The sequence below is a fragment of the Vanessa tameamea genome, chromosome 8 (assembly GCF_037043105.1).
Source record: "Vanessa tameamea isolate UH-Manoa-2023 chromosome 8, ilVanTame1 primary haplotype, whole genome shotgun sequence".
Taxonomy (NCBI): Eukaryota; Metazoa; Arthropoda; class Insecta; order Lepidoptera; family Nymphalidae; genus Vanessa; species Vanessa tameamea.
Window position 1 is genome coordinate 11,436,671 of NC_087316.1, and position 19,283 is coordinate 11,455,953.

The following is a 19,283-nucleotide window of genomic DNA, read 5'->3' on the forward strand; positions in this document are numbered from 1 at the left end:
TGTGATCTAAGCATACATAGGGATAGACAGCGGTAAGCGACTTTGTTTTATACTATTTATATAATGATAAAAAAAGATCGACGATTCAAAATTTTGTTTTGTAAAAACTCTTGTTGTGTAAAAGCAGCAGTTTGTTTAAATTAAGAGAATTTTATTACAATATGCTCTGAATGAGAATAAAATGAAGAAGCGCATCAAAAAAATCGATTCCTTCAGTCCGTATTGATGTTTTAACATTTAAGCTGTTCATAAATTGAATAAAGTAGCGACTTATATAGCTCTATAGATATGCCTAAATGACACAACTGACAAACATAAAAGAATGCCGAATATAGGAAAATCATAAACAAACAAAACGTGTTTAAATTTTATTTAATAAAAATATTACATACAATTATAATCGCGATAAATAATAACATAGATCATATAGAATAAAATAGGTAGTTATTTCAATATTCATATCACTTTACAATTAAACTTAAAAATTTAAATCGTAATTTCAAATGACATTATACAAAAATCAGTGTTCTATTTTCAAAAATAAAAGTATTACTAGTATTCAAATGTGTTTGTTTAAAAATTTTTACTATTTTATTCATTCTACAATATTCTTAAATTAAAGTGATAATCGGGGCTGGATTATTCATTAGGCAATTAGGCAACTGCCTAGAGGCCCTGAGATGGTTAATCCGAACCTGGTGATAATAATTAACCTTTTTTTTTAAATGTTATTTTCGCTAAGCTATAAATATAAGCCTCGTTTTAAAAATAAAATATGGTCCACAATCACTTTCAATATTACTTAGTCCTGTTAAACGAAATTGATATCTACTTGGAATGTTAATAATCTCTTAAAATATTTACATAATAAGTTGATTTAATTAAACAATCATTTTAATTTAAAAATACATTTTGTACTTTATTTTTCTAACTACTTGTAAAGGTTAAAATGTTAGAGAAACAAAAAACAAATAAAATTGTGTTGATTTTGTGTACAATTCATATTTCCCGTTCAAAAGAAACAACGGACGAAGTATATTCGTTCGTTATTTGGAAAATGTTTGGCCGTATTAAGCATTAGTTTGTCCATGGAATGGGACATAAACAATAGGCGCGATTTTTTCCTTCTCGGGATTAAGAGAAGTGTACGCATTGACCATGCGCTCCTGAATCTCCCATCGTCTGCGCTCGCGCTCAGACTTCGCTTTACGAATGGAACTGGCCAGCGAGAATGAGAATAAAATGCCGATAACCTGAAATAATACAAATAAATATATTTCAGATAAAAAACCCTTAGAAACCAATTTCAATGGAAATGATAGGATTTTTTGTAGATAAAAATCGTTGCATACCTGAATAAATGCAATCGTCATAGCGCCTGCACCAAGCAAGCCTGCGCTCTGGTAGATCAAATAAGTGATCCTGGGAAGGCAGCCATTAGCATACAGTTTAACACACTCGTCAACTTCTATGTCCCCAACAACTTGGTAGTGTGTCTGAGCGCAACAAGAGTAGGGGACAGTGATGTTGGCCACGGAGATACCAGATTTATCAGTGGGTACTTCGCCCCAGTCGAGGTAACTGTCAACGCCACAGCAGTTCAGCTGAAAATGAAATACACAAATAAAATGTCATAAAGCGATTTAATGCTTAAAGCAAAAACGTCACTGAATACACTTACAACCTTTTTCATTTTTGTATCAGTATTACATAATGGATTATTTATACAATATAGTTAGTTCTCAAGTAACCTTTTAGTCAAATTAGCGTATATGTTTTTACATACCCTGCTTTGAATAAAGTCGAAGGCATCGGTCACTTCTGGTTTGTTGTAATACGAAGGTAGTGTCTCTCTCAAATTTTCGTCCAACATATCCGCGACCTGTGAACGCAACGTGTACGCAGCTATGGCAGCTGAGATTTCAAGCACCAACACCAAACTGAGGATAACTGCAAACTGAAATTTACAAGGCATGCTAGGGATTTACTTCTGTAATTAAAATTATAATAATAAATAAAACGTCGTCGTGTAGTGAGTAAAAAATAAGAATTTTTCAACTTAATTAAATACATTTATGTTCAATTTCCCTAAAGGGTTGTACGTAGTGTATTTATGACAACAATTTTTTCAGATTACCTTAAGCAAGTAGGTATATTTTCCCTGGGAACATTTATACCGTTACGAATTCGTTATTCGATGTTGAAATAAATGAACTTAGCAAGCTATATCGGTAACTCTGTATCTAATATATACTATTACCGATTTCATAAATATATGATGTTCATTTAAAGCCCAACAGTACGTTGATTTTATTACCTAATGTTTTTGAACATAGAAAATTAAAAATACTTGTACATGCAGTGGCGGACTAAGCCCGTTAGAGGCCCGGGACGACAAAGCTGAATGAGGCCCCCCATTCATTCATGGATTCCTAGGGAAGTACCCGCTACAAAAACGGGGATTCCCACAGCATATTGGACGCGTTCAGCGAAGTTAAAAGAATATTAGTACTGCGTAAAGTCTAGATGACTGTAGAGTGTGTTTTGATCTTGATGAAATTATGTAGGTACTAAGCACATTTCTAAAGTCTTGTTTAGGTATTGATCAGGGGAACACGGATGGATTTGGGGGCACCCAGGCCCGGGGCGTACCACCCCTTCCCCCCTGACTCCGATTACTAACCACACTTGTGATTCAATTTACTACTATTATAGGAATAATACAAGTATTTTCCTTTGAAAGAGCGAAGTTAAAAGATAAGGCCACTATAAAATTTGCAGTATATATCACAGCTGTTCTACTATCATATAAAAACAATCATCATCATCGTGAATCATTATTATCTATTTCGTTGGTATTTCGTGACAATAAAGTACCTACTTTAATAATATGACAATTTCCCTTTATAATTTATCACTGAGTTGCCTTTAATGTATTTGTTGTGGTCGATGCAGTACCTTTTAAAACACAACTTAAAAAATAATCAATAAATATAAAAGTAGGAACCATCCACTCATCAGATAATCTACCGCCAAACAATAACACTATTGTTGTGTTGTTAGTATTACAGCGCCAATGTCTGAGCAGTGGTGATCAATTACAATCAGGCATCCCATTTGCCTTACCCACCTACTCGTCTATCATAAAAAATAAACCTTCTCCTCGTATCGATTTCCCGTCATGTCTGTGGTTCGTGACCTCATTTCAGGGTTTTCTCCTTGACGATGTTGTGCCATTTGTATCCTTGTGTCTGTGCGGGGCATCTTAGATGGAGGGGTTGAATACGGTACGGATCAGATCCACAATTCTCCTTCTTATCATATCCTTTTTGACAATGCGTAAAGTAGTCCAATAACCCTCTCAATAATTGAATGTGTTAGAGTTATTACTTTGCGATTAAATTTCTATTGTTGCAGAGTAATATAAAATCGAACTGTTATTTGCAAATGTATATATATATTTTTTTATAGTTATAATATAATTTCCATATATCTTTAACTTACAATGTTAACCAAGCAGGTACTCTCCTTCAAGGCACCGATGCAACCAAACAGTGAAACGAAGAGCATGATGACTCCAATGACGATGATAAAGGTCGCTGGTGAGAATAGCTGCGTATCCAGGAAGAATGACACATCATAGTAGATTGCGTAGATCGTTGTACCCACTGAGATTATTAGAGCTGATGTGAGCTAAAATAGAAAATATATATGTAAACAACCATCGGAATATATACGCTCGTTATATATAACAACACTGTAAAAATATGTAACATTAAAAGACAAAAACTTAAAATCAAAAATAAAAGCTAATATACCGAATTTTAGCGGTACTTCTAAACACTCACATTACTATTTGAGTACGAAGGCAAAGTAAATACATGTCCAAGGGATGTAACATATTAAATCTAATAGTGGTCACCGAATATATGATGATAATAGTTTATTATTTATGTAACGGCATGTCTTCGTAGACACTCTTAGTTAACACCTTACCATAGTCTAGCTCATAGCGACATAGAGGTTGTTCCGGTTCTTAATTTATTCGGCCCTATATATGTTGATAATAAATATTCATCTGTTTAGGGATAATCACATCTTCACTTTTGCTATGGGCCCAAAGTTTTACAAAGTCACTCCGCCATATATCGTAATAGTAAATAAACTACCTTTCGTAAACTACTGCCAGGACAATTTAGGCTAAATAGGCAAGAAAAGATAATGTCTATGTGAAGACTGGGGAGAAGCCGTCAGCGCTATGCGCACCTTCTCCCCTTGTTATAAGCCCCGTTCTTAGGGTGATTCTCTGCACCCCGTGAACTTCTCTAGCTTAGAGGATAAGCATTCTGACTCACTAATCGTCGGCTAGTCCTACATACACATACCACCTCTTCACGCGGGGACACGTAAATGCATTTTTCCATCGAGATGAAAAAGCCTTCGGTATGAAATAAAATTATGCGTTCAAACTTAAGCAGTCACCCTAAATTTCATATGATGTCTTGGCTTTTATAATGTAATATCATATAGTTTTTATTTACATAAGAATTATTAACATCCAGGATTAAACTTAATTGTATATAGTTAAGGACTTATTTAAATACCTATTTTTAAATTCATGTTTCATTTAGCTGTGAAGTCAATGCTCTAAATACTTGCTGGGTGGGTGTTTAATGTAACAATTTCTTTAAATCGAATTATTTATATAAATTTTAATTAATTGACGTTAAAATATATAACAAATTAAAAAAAAAATTAACTCTAATAGCATACGAGTACATTTATCCAAATAAATATGAATACAAGACGTAAAAATTTGATTACATACAGCAAAGTATTAGAAGAAAAAAAAATTAGAGGTAATATCGACCTTGCGACACTTACAAGGGCGTTAGTGGTTATGCGGCTATAGTTTGTAGGTACATGGTTATTGATTTTTCACGACCGACATATCACATGCATTGTTTACAAAGCAACATGATAAAATGGAAACCACATGAGAATTATTACTTTGTAAAAATACTTTTCTTTTCCTATAAGAACTGAAATTAATCATCATTTATTTTCGAATTATTCAATATTGCTACTTGAGTATGACTGTTTTGGAGATTCCGTGAATGAAAAATATTTAAAAAATCTTCTTATTGAGATACTCAATGAAAGGCTGAAGAATTTCTTTTAAAACTATAAAATTGTGTTACTGTGACTAACGCTTGTAATGTTACTAACATTATTAAAACTTAGCTTAGAACATATTATGTAGGAAATAGTTCAGTATGGACGGAGTTTAGATTTACGTATTCCTTGCGATTTGAAAATGGCACAGATTTATTGTGCGCTACTAACAGTTCTCGATTAATATATCTTTATTTATAATACAAAACTATTCCGGTTAACTACCTACTTATATATATATATATATATATATCCACTTTAAGTTTATACCCAACGTTCAGATAACAGTTACGTCGACGGTCAAAACGCATTTTTTTTAAATAAAATTAAGTTCAAATTTTAAAACTCTAAAGTGCGGGTAATTATATATATATATATATATGTATAAACTGACACCTCTCTCTCTCTGTTACCTCTTCGCTCTTAAACCGCTGAACACATTTAGATGAAATTTGGTATACAGATAGTTTGAATTCAGGGAAAAGGCACGGGCTACTTTTTTAATTCACCCCTCAAAGAGGTGAAAGGGGTGACGTTTTGTACGCTATATTTAAAGTTTAATAAATTTCGCGCGGTTATAGCCACAGGTCCAGCTAGACGTTTATAAGAACACATTAATTACAATTTTAAAACCAATGGGTGTTATGAGGAATCTGGTATATGTATATATGGATGGTGATGCTGTAATTCTTCATTCGCATGATATTCGATAAACATGTCATAGTAACTTAATTCGAACTGGTTTAAAAGTTATAGGTTTTTAAATAGTAAGAAAATTAACACATCTTCAATGTTGTCGGCAACGTTACCCTTCCAAAACTTTGCAATTGTTTGCGAAATACGTAACCAATATTTTTCCTTGCAATGACGTCATGTGGATATAACGCATACTCACCCTAATAATATGAATTAATACGTCATAGTTATATCTAAAGGTCTCACCTGATTCAGTTTATTTTGTAAGCGCCTCTGTGCTCGCCAGAATCAGTAAGCGACTCGCAGGAAGCCCACGCAAATTTGAATAGATACTTTTTTTAATATCGATACCCATGAAAATTAGCACTGCAAGACATATAAACAACTTCTTCCACTGTTAACGCGCTACTAGATCTTTAAATAATTACCAAATTCATCACATACAACATATACTACTAAAATTTCTGTAGGTTGTATATAAACAATACCTAATATTAATATTCTTTTGACTGTCATAAAATACACTTCACTTCACAAGTGCTTATGTTAAAACAGTTGAATAATTTATGGCGTATCAGTATCATTGAAATGTAAATTGTATTGCGGTTTGTTTATGTTATCTTGCTCTTTATTTTCGTTACTGATACGAATGGTTATAGTCCTTGTATATCACGGTTTCATGTGTGTTATTAGCTTTGCTGTTTATTTAAAACAAAAAAAAATGTAACATTTAAATGAATACTAATTGTTCTTATATTAGCAGTCACTGCCAAACCATCACATATATGCAAAATATACTAAGTACATATTACATAAATCTTTTGGCACATGTTGGCTATTTTTGCCGACTAAAGTCATAACCATTATAAATATATACTACTCTAATACTAATTCTTATCCGAGATGTAACCAACAGTTTTGGCACATTCTTAATAAGAAGCTGGAGTTGCAAGCAGGTCTCCGTCTACGGCCTGTAGTCACGTCTTCCAGTAAATATTGATGTTATAAAAAGTGCATAACAAACTAATTGTAAAGAACTGTAAAACATTTATAAACAGCGGTTTGAGTACCACATATTATAGTAGTATGGTATTATATAGTCAGTAACGTAAAAGATCTTATCAAATCAGTCTGGTAGATTCTGATATAAGCGCGTTCAAAAACAAACATACTCTTCAGCTTTATAATATTACTAAAGATTTTCCTTGTGACCGATTAAATAAACCTTCAAATAGAAAAACACGGAGCATCTATTCAAACAAAAGTTGAAATAGAAATTCTGTGTTTTGTTTCTTTTATTAAACACAAAGTACTCTCTTATCGATGACGTCACGTTTCTAAACATAATAAAAATATTGATATCGCTATTAGTCATTTATTATTAATGTAACTTACACAACATTTGCTGACCGCAATGGGTTTAGCGGGATAAAGTAAAACCGATTAGAATATAGGCTGCTCGGACTATATATTAAAAGAAGACCCTCATATAAAAATATCATTGCAAGAACCTTCGATACCTACGTACTGGGTAATACAATCGAATTTATACTAAATTGCTATAATCTATGCTATACCTGAAACGATGCCACATCACACACTGATAAGCGGAACAAATAAAATTAAATAATGTACCTATGTCGACAAACTCACCACGAAAATAGCTGTAACACACAACAGCATGTACTTTATGCATCTCATGCCGACTTCTAGATTATTTTGCGCCATTTTAGCACAATTACGATAAACTTTAACACCTTCACTGGACGAAGGTTAACAATACATTGAACATTAAGGCGACACTTTTCAGGATCGCTATCAACTGATATGCTATCGCGTGCTCGACTCAATGACAACTAAGTTGTTTTAGTACGACTCAAATTTTCTTCGGCCAATTAGCGTATGTATTTTGTAAGCTATGGTAAATACTAATAATACTTCGCGTTAGTGTTTCCAATGTTGACGGCGGTGGCCTCGAGTTCATTGGTTAAAACAAGTGACGTCAGAGCTACCCACATTGTAACCACAGTAAATATGAAGTCGTTAAAGGAAATTACATTTAAAAAACGTGTAATTTGTTTACTTTGTAGAAAATATGATGCATAGTAGCTCAAAGTATGAGTAAATAAATTATAAGTTAAATGTCATTAAATACGTATGTTTTAATATTAAAATATAATGCGGAATACGATACAAAACATCGGATTTCAAGCGGTCAATAGTACCTCACATAAGACTGGACCACCGTTAGACACCAAACATGATAATTGACGGGATCGCGGCTTCAAATCCGGGCACACATCACTGATTAATTTATGCGATGTAATACTTTTTTAATAACATCTCTCATATCTACGGTGTAACAAAAATCTGCCAAATTTTTATCTACCAAAACATACTGAATCAGCGTAGTAGAATAAACTTCTAACTTTCACCTTAACTAGAGAAGGTTATACAGGCTATTGCTTACTAATAGTGTTACCCACTAAGAATTACAATAAGTGTATGTAATAAAACCGAATAAATGTGCGAATATGTATCTGTGCCAATAATCTTGAAGAGGTCATCGAAACAAAATATATCGCAAAAGTGGATAAGAATTATTTATTAAGTATTAATAGAAATTGATCACTCTTCGGGTTTGATTTCTGCAGACCTCTGTAGCCAGGTACCGCCACCTCTTCATATATTCTGACGCCAACATCAATACCTAATATAGTGATTCCAGCTTAAAGGGTGAGTGAGCCAGTATAAGTACAGGCACAAAAAACATAACATCTAAGATAAGATCTCAAAGTTCGTGGCGCATTGGTGATGTAAGGGATTATCTTCCAGTTTCAATGTCTATGGGCGATGTTGACCACTTGCTAGAAAAGAGTACTAGTACTGCTGAGTAACTCTACTGAGTTTCTGGCTGATTCTTCTCTTTAGAATCTACTTTCCGAACCGATGGCAACTTTAAATTTCATTCAAACTGTAACATGATGATTGAAAAGCTGTTCTTATGAGTCCCGCTCTATTTTCCAGTCCACCTATCTGTTTTCAGTACAAAATAAATTGTTATCAAATTAAATTTAAAAAGCAAAATAGAAAAATGTATCAATAGGTTAGCGACATCTTACAGTGAATTTGACTTATTTATGAAAACTAATCGGCGCGGCTTCTTTCGCCTTTTAAAGGTTGGTCGTCAGGTGTAAAGCGTAATAAAGTAGCTTATGTCTTTCCTTAGAGTCCAATCTTGCTCATGGCAAATTTTATCAAATTCGCTTCAGTTACTTTCGCACTTACAATATTAGTTTAGAAGCATAGATTGAATGTAAAATTGAATTGAATATAAAAAGTTTGTTATAAATAGGTTTTGTTATAAATTAACCATTCCTTATCGCCAATGTGACCCCAGCTTAGGAACTAAGATGTTATATTCCTTGTTTTTGTAGTTACATGGTCCATCCAAAATAAAGTATGACAGTAACGTAATATAATGGCGTTTTTTAATGATGACAATTTAAAAAAAAAGTTATTATAATATTTCACAATATTACAATATTTATTGCAATCAATGGTAATACAACGACAAGAACAAGAAATACCTCCGATGATAGTATTTAAACTCATATTCAGGTTATGGAAAAGCTTAAGGCTTAGCACAAATCTAGCTCGAGTAGTCCTCGCCCTCCCATCCGGTAAATGTCAAGGCTGATAGGACAAAAAGAAAACGAATTAAAAAAAATCCAATAAAATTGATAGAGCTATCTTTCAGCTACGATTATTTACGTTGGATATGACAAATCTTCCTGAAATAATAATTCTGGATTATATTTTATGAACACGTTTATAAATATATTGAACAAAAAAGGATCGAAATGAGATCCTTGAGGAACAACAGACGGAATAGGAATGCACTATGATGTTCTGAACGTTACCACATATTAACTGACTGCATGCTAGTTCATGGAAATATATTTTTAACCGTTATAGTAATTTTGTATTCCTTCTTACTATATTTCATTTTCATAATTATTACAAAGTTAATTAGTTTTAGAGTTAATCTGATCGAGATCATCTTTCTGATTTTATTAGATTCCTACTATACCCTGTACAAGATAGCTAAGATCTTTTTGACAGATGTAAATTTTTCAGATCGACATAACTTTGCAATGACGAATATATTATTTTCTTAATTTAATGATTTTAAAATTTATAAAAATATTTAAAAAAATACATAAGTATAATACAAAAATAAGTTTAAAAAGAATATTATTTCTAATTTGAATTACGCATTCCATCGTTCCATCGACTGTTATATATGTTATATTTTCTGTTTCTCATCACTAGCCCGTCTTTCAAAAGGATCAAGCTAACTTGAACAGGGTATAATCGTACTATAATTTTCCTTTCACCACTAATAACTATGACCACCACTTAAATAATAATCAAATACACACACAAGGCTGCATTAAGTAGTTGTAACCAAATAATGACATTAGGGACATTTAAAGAATATTTCTAATTGAGAACTAGTAATTGCTAGAATGTTCTGTTAATGTATTCATAATATTTCCGAAATTCACTCTTTAACAAAAATATATTTAACTATTATTTCAAATATAAAAATAAAATAATTTAAACGTAATACATAAAGCTGTCATATATGTATAAAATATTCCATATTTTACAGATTGTGTACTTTTTTTTTAAAAGTATGAGGATTTTTAATATAAAGCAATCGTTATTTTGAATATATATTTTCCATTCTTGAATTCATGTCTTGATATTTTTTTTATTCATAATAATTCTAAAAACATCCTACCTGAATAATTATTATTCAACAATTAAAAGACATATATTCCATAACTCTATCTTAATATTATTTTATTATCTCAACAGCACAATAAAAACTATTAAATAAGAAAACAAGATACATGTTACAATCTTATAATTTCTTCAATATTTTTATTTTATTTTAAAATACACCTAACAATTAAAATAATAAGTGTTAATTATATTACTTTATGGAAACTCTCTCTCTCGTCGCGTTATGTTAGCCAGCCATACAGCACCAGCAACAGCTAGAGCCTAAAAAATAAGTAACAGCATGAATCTTAGAATCTGGGCCATGAATAGATGTGACATTTAAAAATAGCATATCATTTGCTTCCCCATCCGGTCCCCTTATTATGGTAATGATTTTTAGTAGATCATTAGCTTAATAAAGGGTCAATGAAATCCAAAACCGGTGTTGTAGGTGAAATAAAATGCGACTTATTTATAATAAATTTTATGCCAAGAGCAAAACTAGTTCAGATGTTTGTAATAATGAATAATATACGACCACGACTTAATATGCTCTGCTAGAAGTTATCTACAATAACAATGACCAAAATAATGCAAAGGGTCATCAATCATTGAAGGAGTATTTGCCATTGCGGAAGGCTAATTTCTATGGATGCCTCTGAGACATGTTTAATCTTCAAATACTTAAGAAAAATATCTATTACATTGATTAATTAACAACTTTTTCGTACCGACCTGCATTAAAACCAGAAAGATTCCCGATATTCCAATAGCCGCAGCATGTGACTGAACCCAGTTACCGAAGGCTTCGGAACATCCAGTGACGTATGCAACGGTTGTGTTGCAAGTGAAAGTATTAATAGCACCATAGACGTGATTGCAACAGCTCACAGGGACACCTCGAGTCATGCTGGTATTCAATGGACTTAGCCAATCGCTTGAGTTGATCACGCCACAACAAGTAAACTGAAAATTCAATACAAATTTAATGTAGAAAGATTAAAAACGTATGTAACTCGCCCATCAACCTCTAATTGCTTGGGAACTTATTTTACCAGGCAGCCCCAATTGGATAAATATGTGATATGTTTGGATTCAACGCTGAGCTTGAGATTAATTTTGATAAAAACAAATTAAGCGAAATAACATTCAAATTCGTAGGATAAGTGCAAGTAAAATTAAAATCTCTTAAAAACTAAATGTCTTCGTATTCTATTCTCGAGGCAATTTTCACTCTTGCCCGAAACTAATTTTTAATTTGCAATTAGCCTTTGACTACATCCAAATCAGAAGAAAAAAAATTATGACGATAATTTGAAAAAAACCTAAAAGTTAGAAAGTATTGGGTATTAACACGTTTCATCCTTTTCCTTTTAAATACGGTGATTTCAAAACTCTCAAATTAAATTCCATATAAAAACCTTATTTCCTATTTTCTAATAAATTTCGTTGAAGAATTTTTATAAGGAAAAATACGAAGAGCCTTACATCGGACTGTATTTCATCCCACAGCTTGGTGACTTCAAAGTTTTTGTTAGGACCATAAAGATCCATGGTGCTGATGAGCTGCTTCTGCACGAGTGCCACTGTGTTACCGCGCAACACATATCCCGAGATACACGCTGACAGTTGAAATATGAACATCAACAACATAGATCCGGCAAACTGAAAAATGTGTAAAATTTTGTAAGTACTCAATAATCACATGATACAGTATACGAGCTGATAGCTATACGAAAATTTCAGATTGCCTTTAATCCTCCATCTACGTACTTTAATTTCATTATAAATAATAAAGATAGAGAGAAGACCTTCACAAAGATGAAGTATCTGTTCAATTACGTCATGCATTGATAATATATTTTACTATTATTTTAGTAATTAAATGAGAAGAAAGTTTAAAATAGTTGGATACATTTGTTTATAATTCACATGAATTTTGAACATGAGAGAGGTTTTCCTTTCATTTATGATATTTACGCTTAGCAATAAAAAAGTAATCTCCTTTCTAAGTAGTCTTCTTTATAAGGAGAAGGTTTGAGCAAACTCAATCTACCAATCAGCTCCTTTGCTTTACTTAGTATTGTTGTTATCCGACTTGAAGGATGAGTGAGCCAGCGTAACTACAGGCACAAGGAACATATCATCTCAGTTCCCAGGGGCGATGGCTTTCGCTATGTAACGAAAGGTTATATACATATATGTAGGTTCATACGGGGTAAAATTCTATGGGCTGTACCAACCACTACTATTAGGTGGACCATTTGCCTGTTCCGTGTTTTCGTTTTTTAACCTATGTTATAAAAAAATATACCTCAATAAAAATCATAACATTTACATATTTCGTATTGTAATCAGATGTCATATTGCAGCGTTTATAATACTTATCATAAAACAATGCGAATTGTTATAACTTAGGCACTTGAACGAAATTAGATAAATGCAATATCGATGTATTTCAAGAGTTTGCGCATAAAGATACTAATTTCAAGTATGTACATATTAAAATCTACTAAACCACGTATATAATTATTTATTTATTTTACATTCGCAAATAGTTAATTAGTTCTAAATATTAATTTCTTCGATCTTTCTGAGAGTAAAAAAAAATGGAACTTGTAAATTTTTTAAATATATAATTATATTCGTTAAAAAAAACTTTAAGCCCAAAAACAGACAGTACGAATGTACCCAATGTTTTTTATTTATTTCATATGAGTACATGTGTATGGAGCTTCCCTTTAAAATAGAACAAGAATAGATACAATTCTATTACGGAAATAGGCCGTTCGTCGCCCAGACAATAAAATGTAAATACCAACTAATTTTAGTCGTGACTTACATATGAGCTAAAATAATTGTATAAAAAAAGAAGTTTTAATTATTAATTTATTTAAAACATCGTAATAACGGCCTAATTAAATCTTAACTTACGGTATACCGTATTATGACGTGTAAAAAAAATGGCTTACGAATATTACCATATATTAATAAATGTTAGATATTTTCTTCTAATAAAGACTACTAAACTGAATTACATTATGTATTGTATAATTTGTTTTTATCCGTGGTTACTTACCGCTAGAATCATGTAATAGTTTTCCATAAATGCTCCGTAAAAACCAGCAAAAGAAATGAGGAAGATGATAATACCAGTCGCGATGCAAAACGCGGGAAGGGAGAAAAATCTTTCAGACAGAAATTCATGGTAACCATTGTACGCGGACTGCACAGAACTACCCACGGATAGTATTATAATTCCAGTCACCTGAAACATACACTGTTAATAGCACTAAACACTTTATATAGATACAACGTTTTTGTAATCACTTCACTTACCAGAAATAAAAAATTAACTGTTATTAAAGTATATTTGACGGTGGTGAATATTTTAGCTAACATTTTGGCGCAGTAAGAGCACAAACGTTGACTTCCACGTGACAAGTAACCGATGTATAGTTTTCTCTTGGATATTTTTATCACTATTATAATCTTGATAAGGAAAACAAGCTGATTTATCTCGCGCCACACTCCCGTTCAGCGGTTTGACTATTCGACATTATTGTGAAATAATAAAGCGACCTTCAATGTAAAGTTTTTTAATTATAATAAATTTACTTAAGTAGATATTGGAATTGTTTTACAATTTACAAAATTACAGATTTGAAACAATAGTTAAAAACGAAAAAGGATTAATTCGAAATTATGATTTTTTTATCTGTAAAAAAAACACTACAGTAAGTTGCACGAAGCAAATGTAAAACATAAAATAACTCAGAGCACTCCACAATTCACTATAAGATATCGTTTTGTTTTCATGCAAGCGTTCAGACGTTACGATAGAAACTGGTACTAATTAACTAAATGTACATACATTTCTGTACATGTATTGTCATTAACATTAACATTTTTATCAAAGTTAGTGTTCACTCGACTTCTTAACTACTAAGTTTATGTATTATGTATGTTTCTACGGTTCATTTAGCGTATAATGTCAACTTTAGACTTAAAATAATGAATATATTTAATGTTTGGCAAATATTTAAAAGCTATATCTGAACTACTATATAAAGCTGAAATGTTTGTTTGTATGAACGTGCTAATCTTAAGACCTATTTAAAAAAAAATGTAAGATAGCCCACTTATTGATAGCTCAGTTATAGACCGACCGACGATACATGGATGTGGAAGAAATAGTTTATTATAAGTCTGTCAATTAAATAATCATAGAAATGTTGAATTTGATATTCTCAAACACATGTTCGCAACATTACGTAAGCGTTTAGATCACGCAAAAACAGAAAATACTTCAAATGTTTACTATTTATTACGTCACACAGCTGGAGCTCTACAAAATCAATAAATAAAAATATGTAGGGTGCAGTGACCAGATTACTTCAACTTAAACAAAGGTTCTTGAATATTTAATAAGCTTTTAAATACTTGTTTTTTGGCGCAAAATTACTGAATTTTATAAAACATAAATAAAAACCGAATTCTTGTACTTCAAATACTCTTTACATTTCATTGAATATTTACTAAAACTATAAATGATTTACCTAATGAAAAACAGTATATAATGAGTAACCATGTTTAAAGAAAATGCACATAGGTATTGAGTACCTACCTGTGTATAGTAAGAAGCTTATGTCAAAAATAAATAATACCAAACAAATATATTTAATTTATCTTTGTAAATTCAAATAGAAAGCGTTACTATCTAGGCAATAGGAATTATTGAATTGTGTTTCATAAACATTCAATAAAAACTATAATATATTTCATCTGTAGTTATTTTCATTCTTTTAACGAATTAGGGGAATTCAAGAGTATCGAGTTAATCTATAGATCATAACGTTATAGTAAACTGTACTGTTATTATAAATGCGAAAGTAACTCGGTCTATTTTTCTTAAACGCGAATAAAATAATCCATAGAAAATATCGATTGGTTTGCGATAGCCTGTGTATTTTTCGATCTTTGCATAAGGAATCGTAATTTAAAAAAAACTGTAGTTTACCTAATGATGTAATGGATTCGTCTGTTCTGTTGTAAGTTATTAGTATATAGTCTCTAACTTCATAAAAACGTAACGTCACGACGCAGAGCGATCCAGCTCTAAATGCTTGTAATCATTAAATAACCTGCACTTTCATTATAATTATAATTTCATAGCAATTAATGCAAAAAATCAATTAACAAGTTTTAAGTCAACTAATTTCGTATATAAATTAATGTTGTTTGTTAATATCTATTTATTTAATTTTGAACTGTTTATATAGTTGAGTATTTAGGATTCAAGTTCGACTTCTTCAAATCTTGACCTGTAAGCCAACCATGCTGCCCCAGCTGTTATTAGTACCTGTAACAGATTGAGATTAGTATTGATTTCTGAAAATTAATTATATTATGTATAGAAGTATTACAGATATGAATTTCATGGGTACACCGTACAGTATTACGTCATAATTTATATAAATTTGGCATTTTAACTTGCATAAATTGACAGATAAGATAGCTATCAATTTCTCAAAGATCTTCGCGCGAAGTTGGTACTGTTTATATAACGACATGTTAAAAAAAATATGTAAAAAAGTTACATGAAAGATTCTTCATTACATTAAACATTTCAATTATTGTCTGAGATCATTAACTGAAAAGTTAAATGCAATTAAGTTAAAGGAGTTTAACTATTAATTCCTTATATACGTAATATAATATAATTATTACTCTCTTAAAATTATCCGGCATAGACCCTTCGGCCTTCCGCCATACTGTAAAATATAATAAAACTAATTAAAGACAATAAGATTTAGACATAGACAATTTTATTCCTTTTTAATTATTGGACATATTCCTAATAATAACGAGCATACCAATATCATCACTAGAACTAACCTGTAAGCTAGTGACAAAAGCCCCAGTGGCGCCGACAGCATAGGCGTTATACCCAAGCCACTCTCCAAGTACGTTGGCACACCCAACAGTGTACGCATTTGCCGCTGTACATTCGAAGGGTGATATAGTACCATAGTCAATGTGACAACAGCTTATGGGTATTCTGTTATTGTTCCAATCATGGCGACCAGCGATGCCACAGCATTTGAACTAGGAAAATATATTTAAATAAACATATAATTAGACCTAAGTCTACCTAACCTTGCTTTTATACCAACTAATAGATTTATTAATATAAATTAAGTATACTCTATATTTACTATCCATTCTAATTTTATAAACCTGAAGAATTTGCCTGCTTGTTTGTATCTGCTATCCGATTCAGATTATAAAATATTTTGGCGCTAAATATAAATTTCTTAAAAAAGTTTAAAAACGACAACTACATAAATGTACATATACCATATTCCTACCCACAGATACGAAGGTTGTCTTACCACGACATAACTAAAAGATTAAACAAATCCACGAACATAAATAAATAAATATTTAATTAGAAAATTGACTTATATCATAAATATTGTATCTATGTTAGATGTTAGATATATCATAAATTCACTTGGTAGGGCTTTGTACAGGCCTGTCTGGGTAGATATTACCCACTCATCTCATACATCTACAGGCACAAGTGACATAATATCATGGTTCCCAAGGTTGGTGGCGCATTTGTGACATCAGGCATAATTCATATTTCTTGCATTACCAATGGCAGTAGTGACCACTTATAACCAGCTGGCCCAATTGCCAATTGAAAACAATATTGGTTATTAATTTTTAAATCTAAATTATAAATAATAATAAAATGGACATAATAATGTTAATAAGGTTATAATATAACAATATAAGGTAAATACTGTAACTGAATTTACAGTGATTTGACAACTGATTCCCTTAAACTTACTCCCATCTGTAAATCATCCCAAACAACAGCATTTTCTCTTCTACTCTCATAAAGCTGTAGACTTTGTGACATCGGAGACCTTATCTCATTGACTGCATCGTTTTGGAGGGCAAATCCCAGAACCGTAATTGTAATCTCGAATATGAGAATAACCAAAAGAAGCACAACATACTGTAAAAATATACGTAATAAATATTATTTAAACCCATCATATTTATCTTAATATATCAGTTTAATAAATACTGTATGAAAATAAGAAAATAATATAGATAGGTATAATTATAACGATAAGTGTTATTTCTCCTTAAAACGCTACTCGACCTAATTATTAACTGTGAGGGTATCCAGCATATTAGCCCTACCAATATATAGCCTTCTGATGTGTGTACTGTATCTGTTTCTAATCATAGACATTATGACGATTCCATAGACAATTTCTACTTTTAATTACTAGTAAAATATATTCCTTACAATAAATATCAATATACTGAAAAGATAAAAAAGTAATGAACCCCTTCAATAGCTGGCCAAAGAATTTCTTTGTTCGTAAGAAGTTTTGGAATTTACTCTCAGACTGCTGAAGTGACCTTGCTGGGCACATGTGTGGCGAAAATACCTGGCGATGTTTTCCTTCACCTCAAGTACGGGATGAATTTTATACTCATGAAACACATAACTCATTGCTCCTTGTCTGGATTTGAACTCGCTATCATTTTTATAAGATCCACATATATAGAAGCAATACACTTATTGATTGTCAATAAAATCTATCACCGGTTCAAAACTGGCTAAATGAACTCAGCCGAACTTAAATTGTCAAGCATTTATAGAGAACTGACATTTTTCTCAAGTTCTTTAAACTTGTAAACACTTTATTAAGTTAAAATGCCTAATAAAATAATATAGCTACAATAAGTGAACCGACAATTTTAGATTATTATTTCGGTATCATATTATGTATCTTTATAATTTTAATACTTAAACATAATATACTTATTGATGAATACATATAAATAAGCCGATGTAGCTACATAATAGTCTACAATAAACAATATCACGTTTAAAATAAATAAATTTCTAATGTCTATATACAATGTATTACTTACCCCAGCAATAAAGTAAAATTGTTCGGAAAAAGCTCCATAAAATCCAAGTAAAGAGACAACGAAGATGATCACAGCAGTTGCGATAATAAAACTAGATAAAGTAAAGAATCTATTTGTCATCAAGGTATCGTACTGATTAAAAGCAACCAGAACCACGACACCGACGATCAGAAGAGTTATTCCAGTTAGCTACAATAAACATTAATATTATGATAAAAAAATGTAAAGGTAATTTATTACATAAATGAAAAGACGTTTAGACAACTGCTCTTACCAAAAATAAACCATTTATGGCTGCTAACAAATACCTTACTGATTTTAAAAATTTTGGTACTTGCATTTTTATGAGACGTAACAAGCACTTCAAACAAAACGTTCCGCGGACTAAGAAAATATATGTGATAAGGTAACTGAAACTGTGATGATAATATTATATCAATCTTATAACTATCCTATATCTAAGTTATCTTGACATATTTCTTCTAATCTTAAGATGATTTTAAATAAACGCTTTTTAGGATTCATTGATTTTTTAAATATAATTTATCAAATAGCGCCGGGCAGCGTAATTTCGTATATCTATATTAAAAATCTTCAACTTTATTATCCCAGTTTATGTTTTATATTATTCTGAATCAAAATTTAACATGGTT

The 19,283-nt window shown here is 31.4% G+C and overlaps 3 protein-coding genes across 3 annotated transcripts; all 3 read right to left on the reverse strand.

Moving 5' to 3' along the window:
* Positions 1-357: 357 nt before the first annotated feature.
* On the reverse strand, positions 358-7,835 carry LOC113404684 (CD63 antigen-like). The gene is made up of 5 exons (XM_026645644.2): positions 7,525-7,835; positions 3,505-3,693; positions 1,787-1,957; positions 1,353-1,604; positions 358-1,253 (listed from the first exon to the last, which is right to left on the reverse strand). The coding sequence occupies exons 1-5, from the start codon at positions 7,597-7,599 to the stop codon at positions 1,071-1,073; spliced, it is 870 nt and encodes a 289-aa protein (XP_026501429.1). The 5' UTR covers positions 7,600-7,835; the 3' UTR covers positions 358-1,070.
* Positions 7,836-10,817: 2,982 nt separating this feature from the next.
* LOC113404714 (tetraspanin-4-like) lies at positions 10,818-14,299 on the reverse strand. Its single transcript, XM_026645687.2, has 5 exons — positions 14,005-14,299; positions 13,745-13,933; positions 12,154-12,330; positions 11,401-11,631; positions 10,818-10,947 (listed from the first exon to the last, which is right to left on the reverse strand). Exons 1-5 carry the CDS (start codon positions 14,065-14,067, stop codon positions 10,882-10,884), a joined length of 726 nt encoding a protein of 241 aa, XP_026501472.2. The 5' UTR covers positions 14,068-14,299; the 3' UTR covers positions 10,818-10,881.
* A 1,609-nt stretch (positions 14,300-15,908) lies between these two features.
* On the reverse strand, positions 15,909-19,055 carry LOC113404682 (leukocyte surface antigen CD53-like). The gene is made up of 5 exons (XM_026645642.2): positions 18,905-19,055; positions 18,631-18,819; positions 17,525-17,695; positions 16,564-16,773; positions 15,909-16,027 (listed from the first exon to the last, which is right to left on the reverse strand). Exons 1-5 carry the CDS (start codon positions 18,968-18,970, stop codon positions 15,956-15,958), a joined length of 708 nt encoding a protein of 235 aa, XP_026501427.1. The 5' UTR covers positions 18,971-19,055; the 3' UTR covers positions 15,909-15,955.
* Positions 19,056-19,283: the final 228 nt, after the last annotated feature.

Excerpts from the sequence above, each read along its gene's own strand:
- LOC113404682 (XM_026645642.2), bottom strand. The coding sequence starts at position 18,970 with ATGCAAGTACCAAAATTTTTAAAATCAGTAAGGTATTTGTTAGCAGCC. Across the intron at positions 17,696-18,630 it reads AATTTTACTTTATTGCTGGG|TATGTTGTGCTTCTTTTGGT; the intron begins GTAAGTAATACA and ends ATATTTTTACAG. Across the intron at positions 16,774-17,524 it reads GGGATGATTTACAGATGGGA|TTCAAATGCTGTGGCATCGC; the intron begins GTAAGTTTAAGG and ends ATATTTTCCTAG.
- LOC113404714 (XM_026645687.2), bottom strand. The coding sequence starts at position 14,067 with ATGTTAGCTAAAATATTCACCACCGTCAAATATACTTTAATAACAGTT. Across the intron at positions 12,331-13,744 it reads ACTATTACATGATTCTAGCG|TTTGCCGGATCTATGTTGTT; the intron begins GTAAGTAACCAC and ends CACATTTTTCAG. Across the intron at positions 10,948-11,400 it reads TCTTTCTGGTTTTAATGCAG|GCTCTAGCTGTTGCTGGTGC; the intron begins GTCGGTACGAAA and ends CTTATTTTTTAG.
- LOC113404684 (XM_026645644.2), bottom strand. The coding sequence starts at position 7,599 with ATGGCGCAAAATAATCTAGAAGTCGGCATGAGATGCATAAAGTACATG. Across the intron at positions 1,958-3,504 it reads GTACCTGCTTGGTTAACATT|TTTGCAGTTATCCTCAGTTT; the intron begins GTAAGTTAAAGA and ends TGTAAATTTCAG. Across the intron at positions 1,605-1,786 it reads TCGACTTTATTCAAAGCAGG|CTGAACTGCTGTGGCGTTGA; the intron begins GTATGTAAAAAC and ends TTTCATTTTCAG.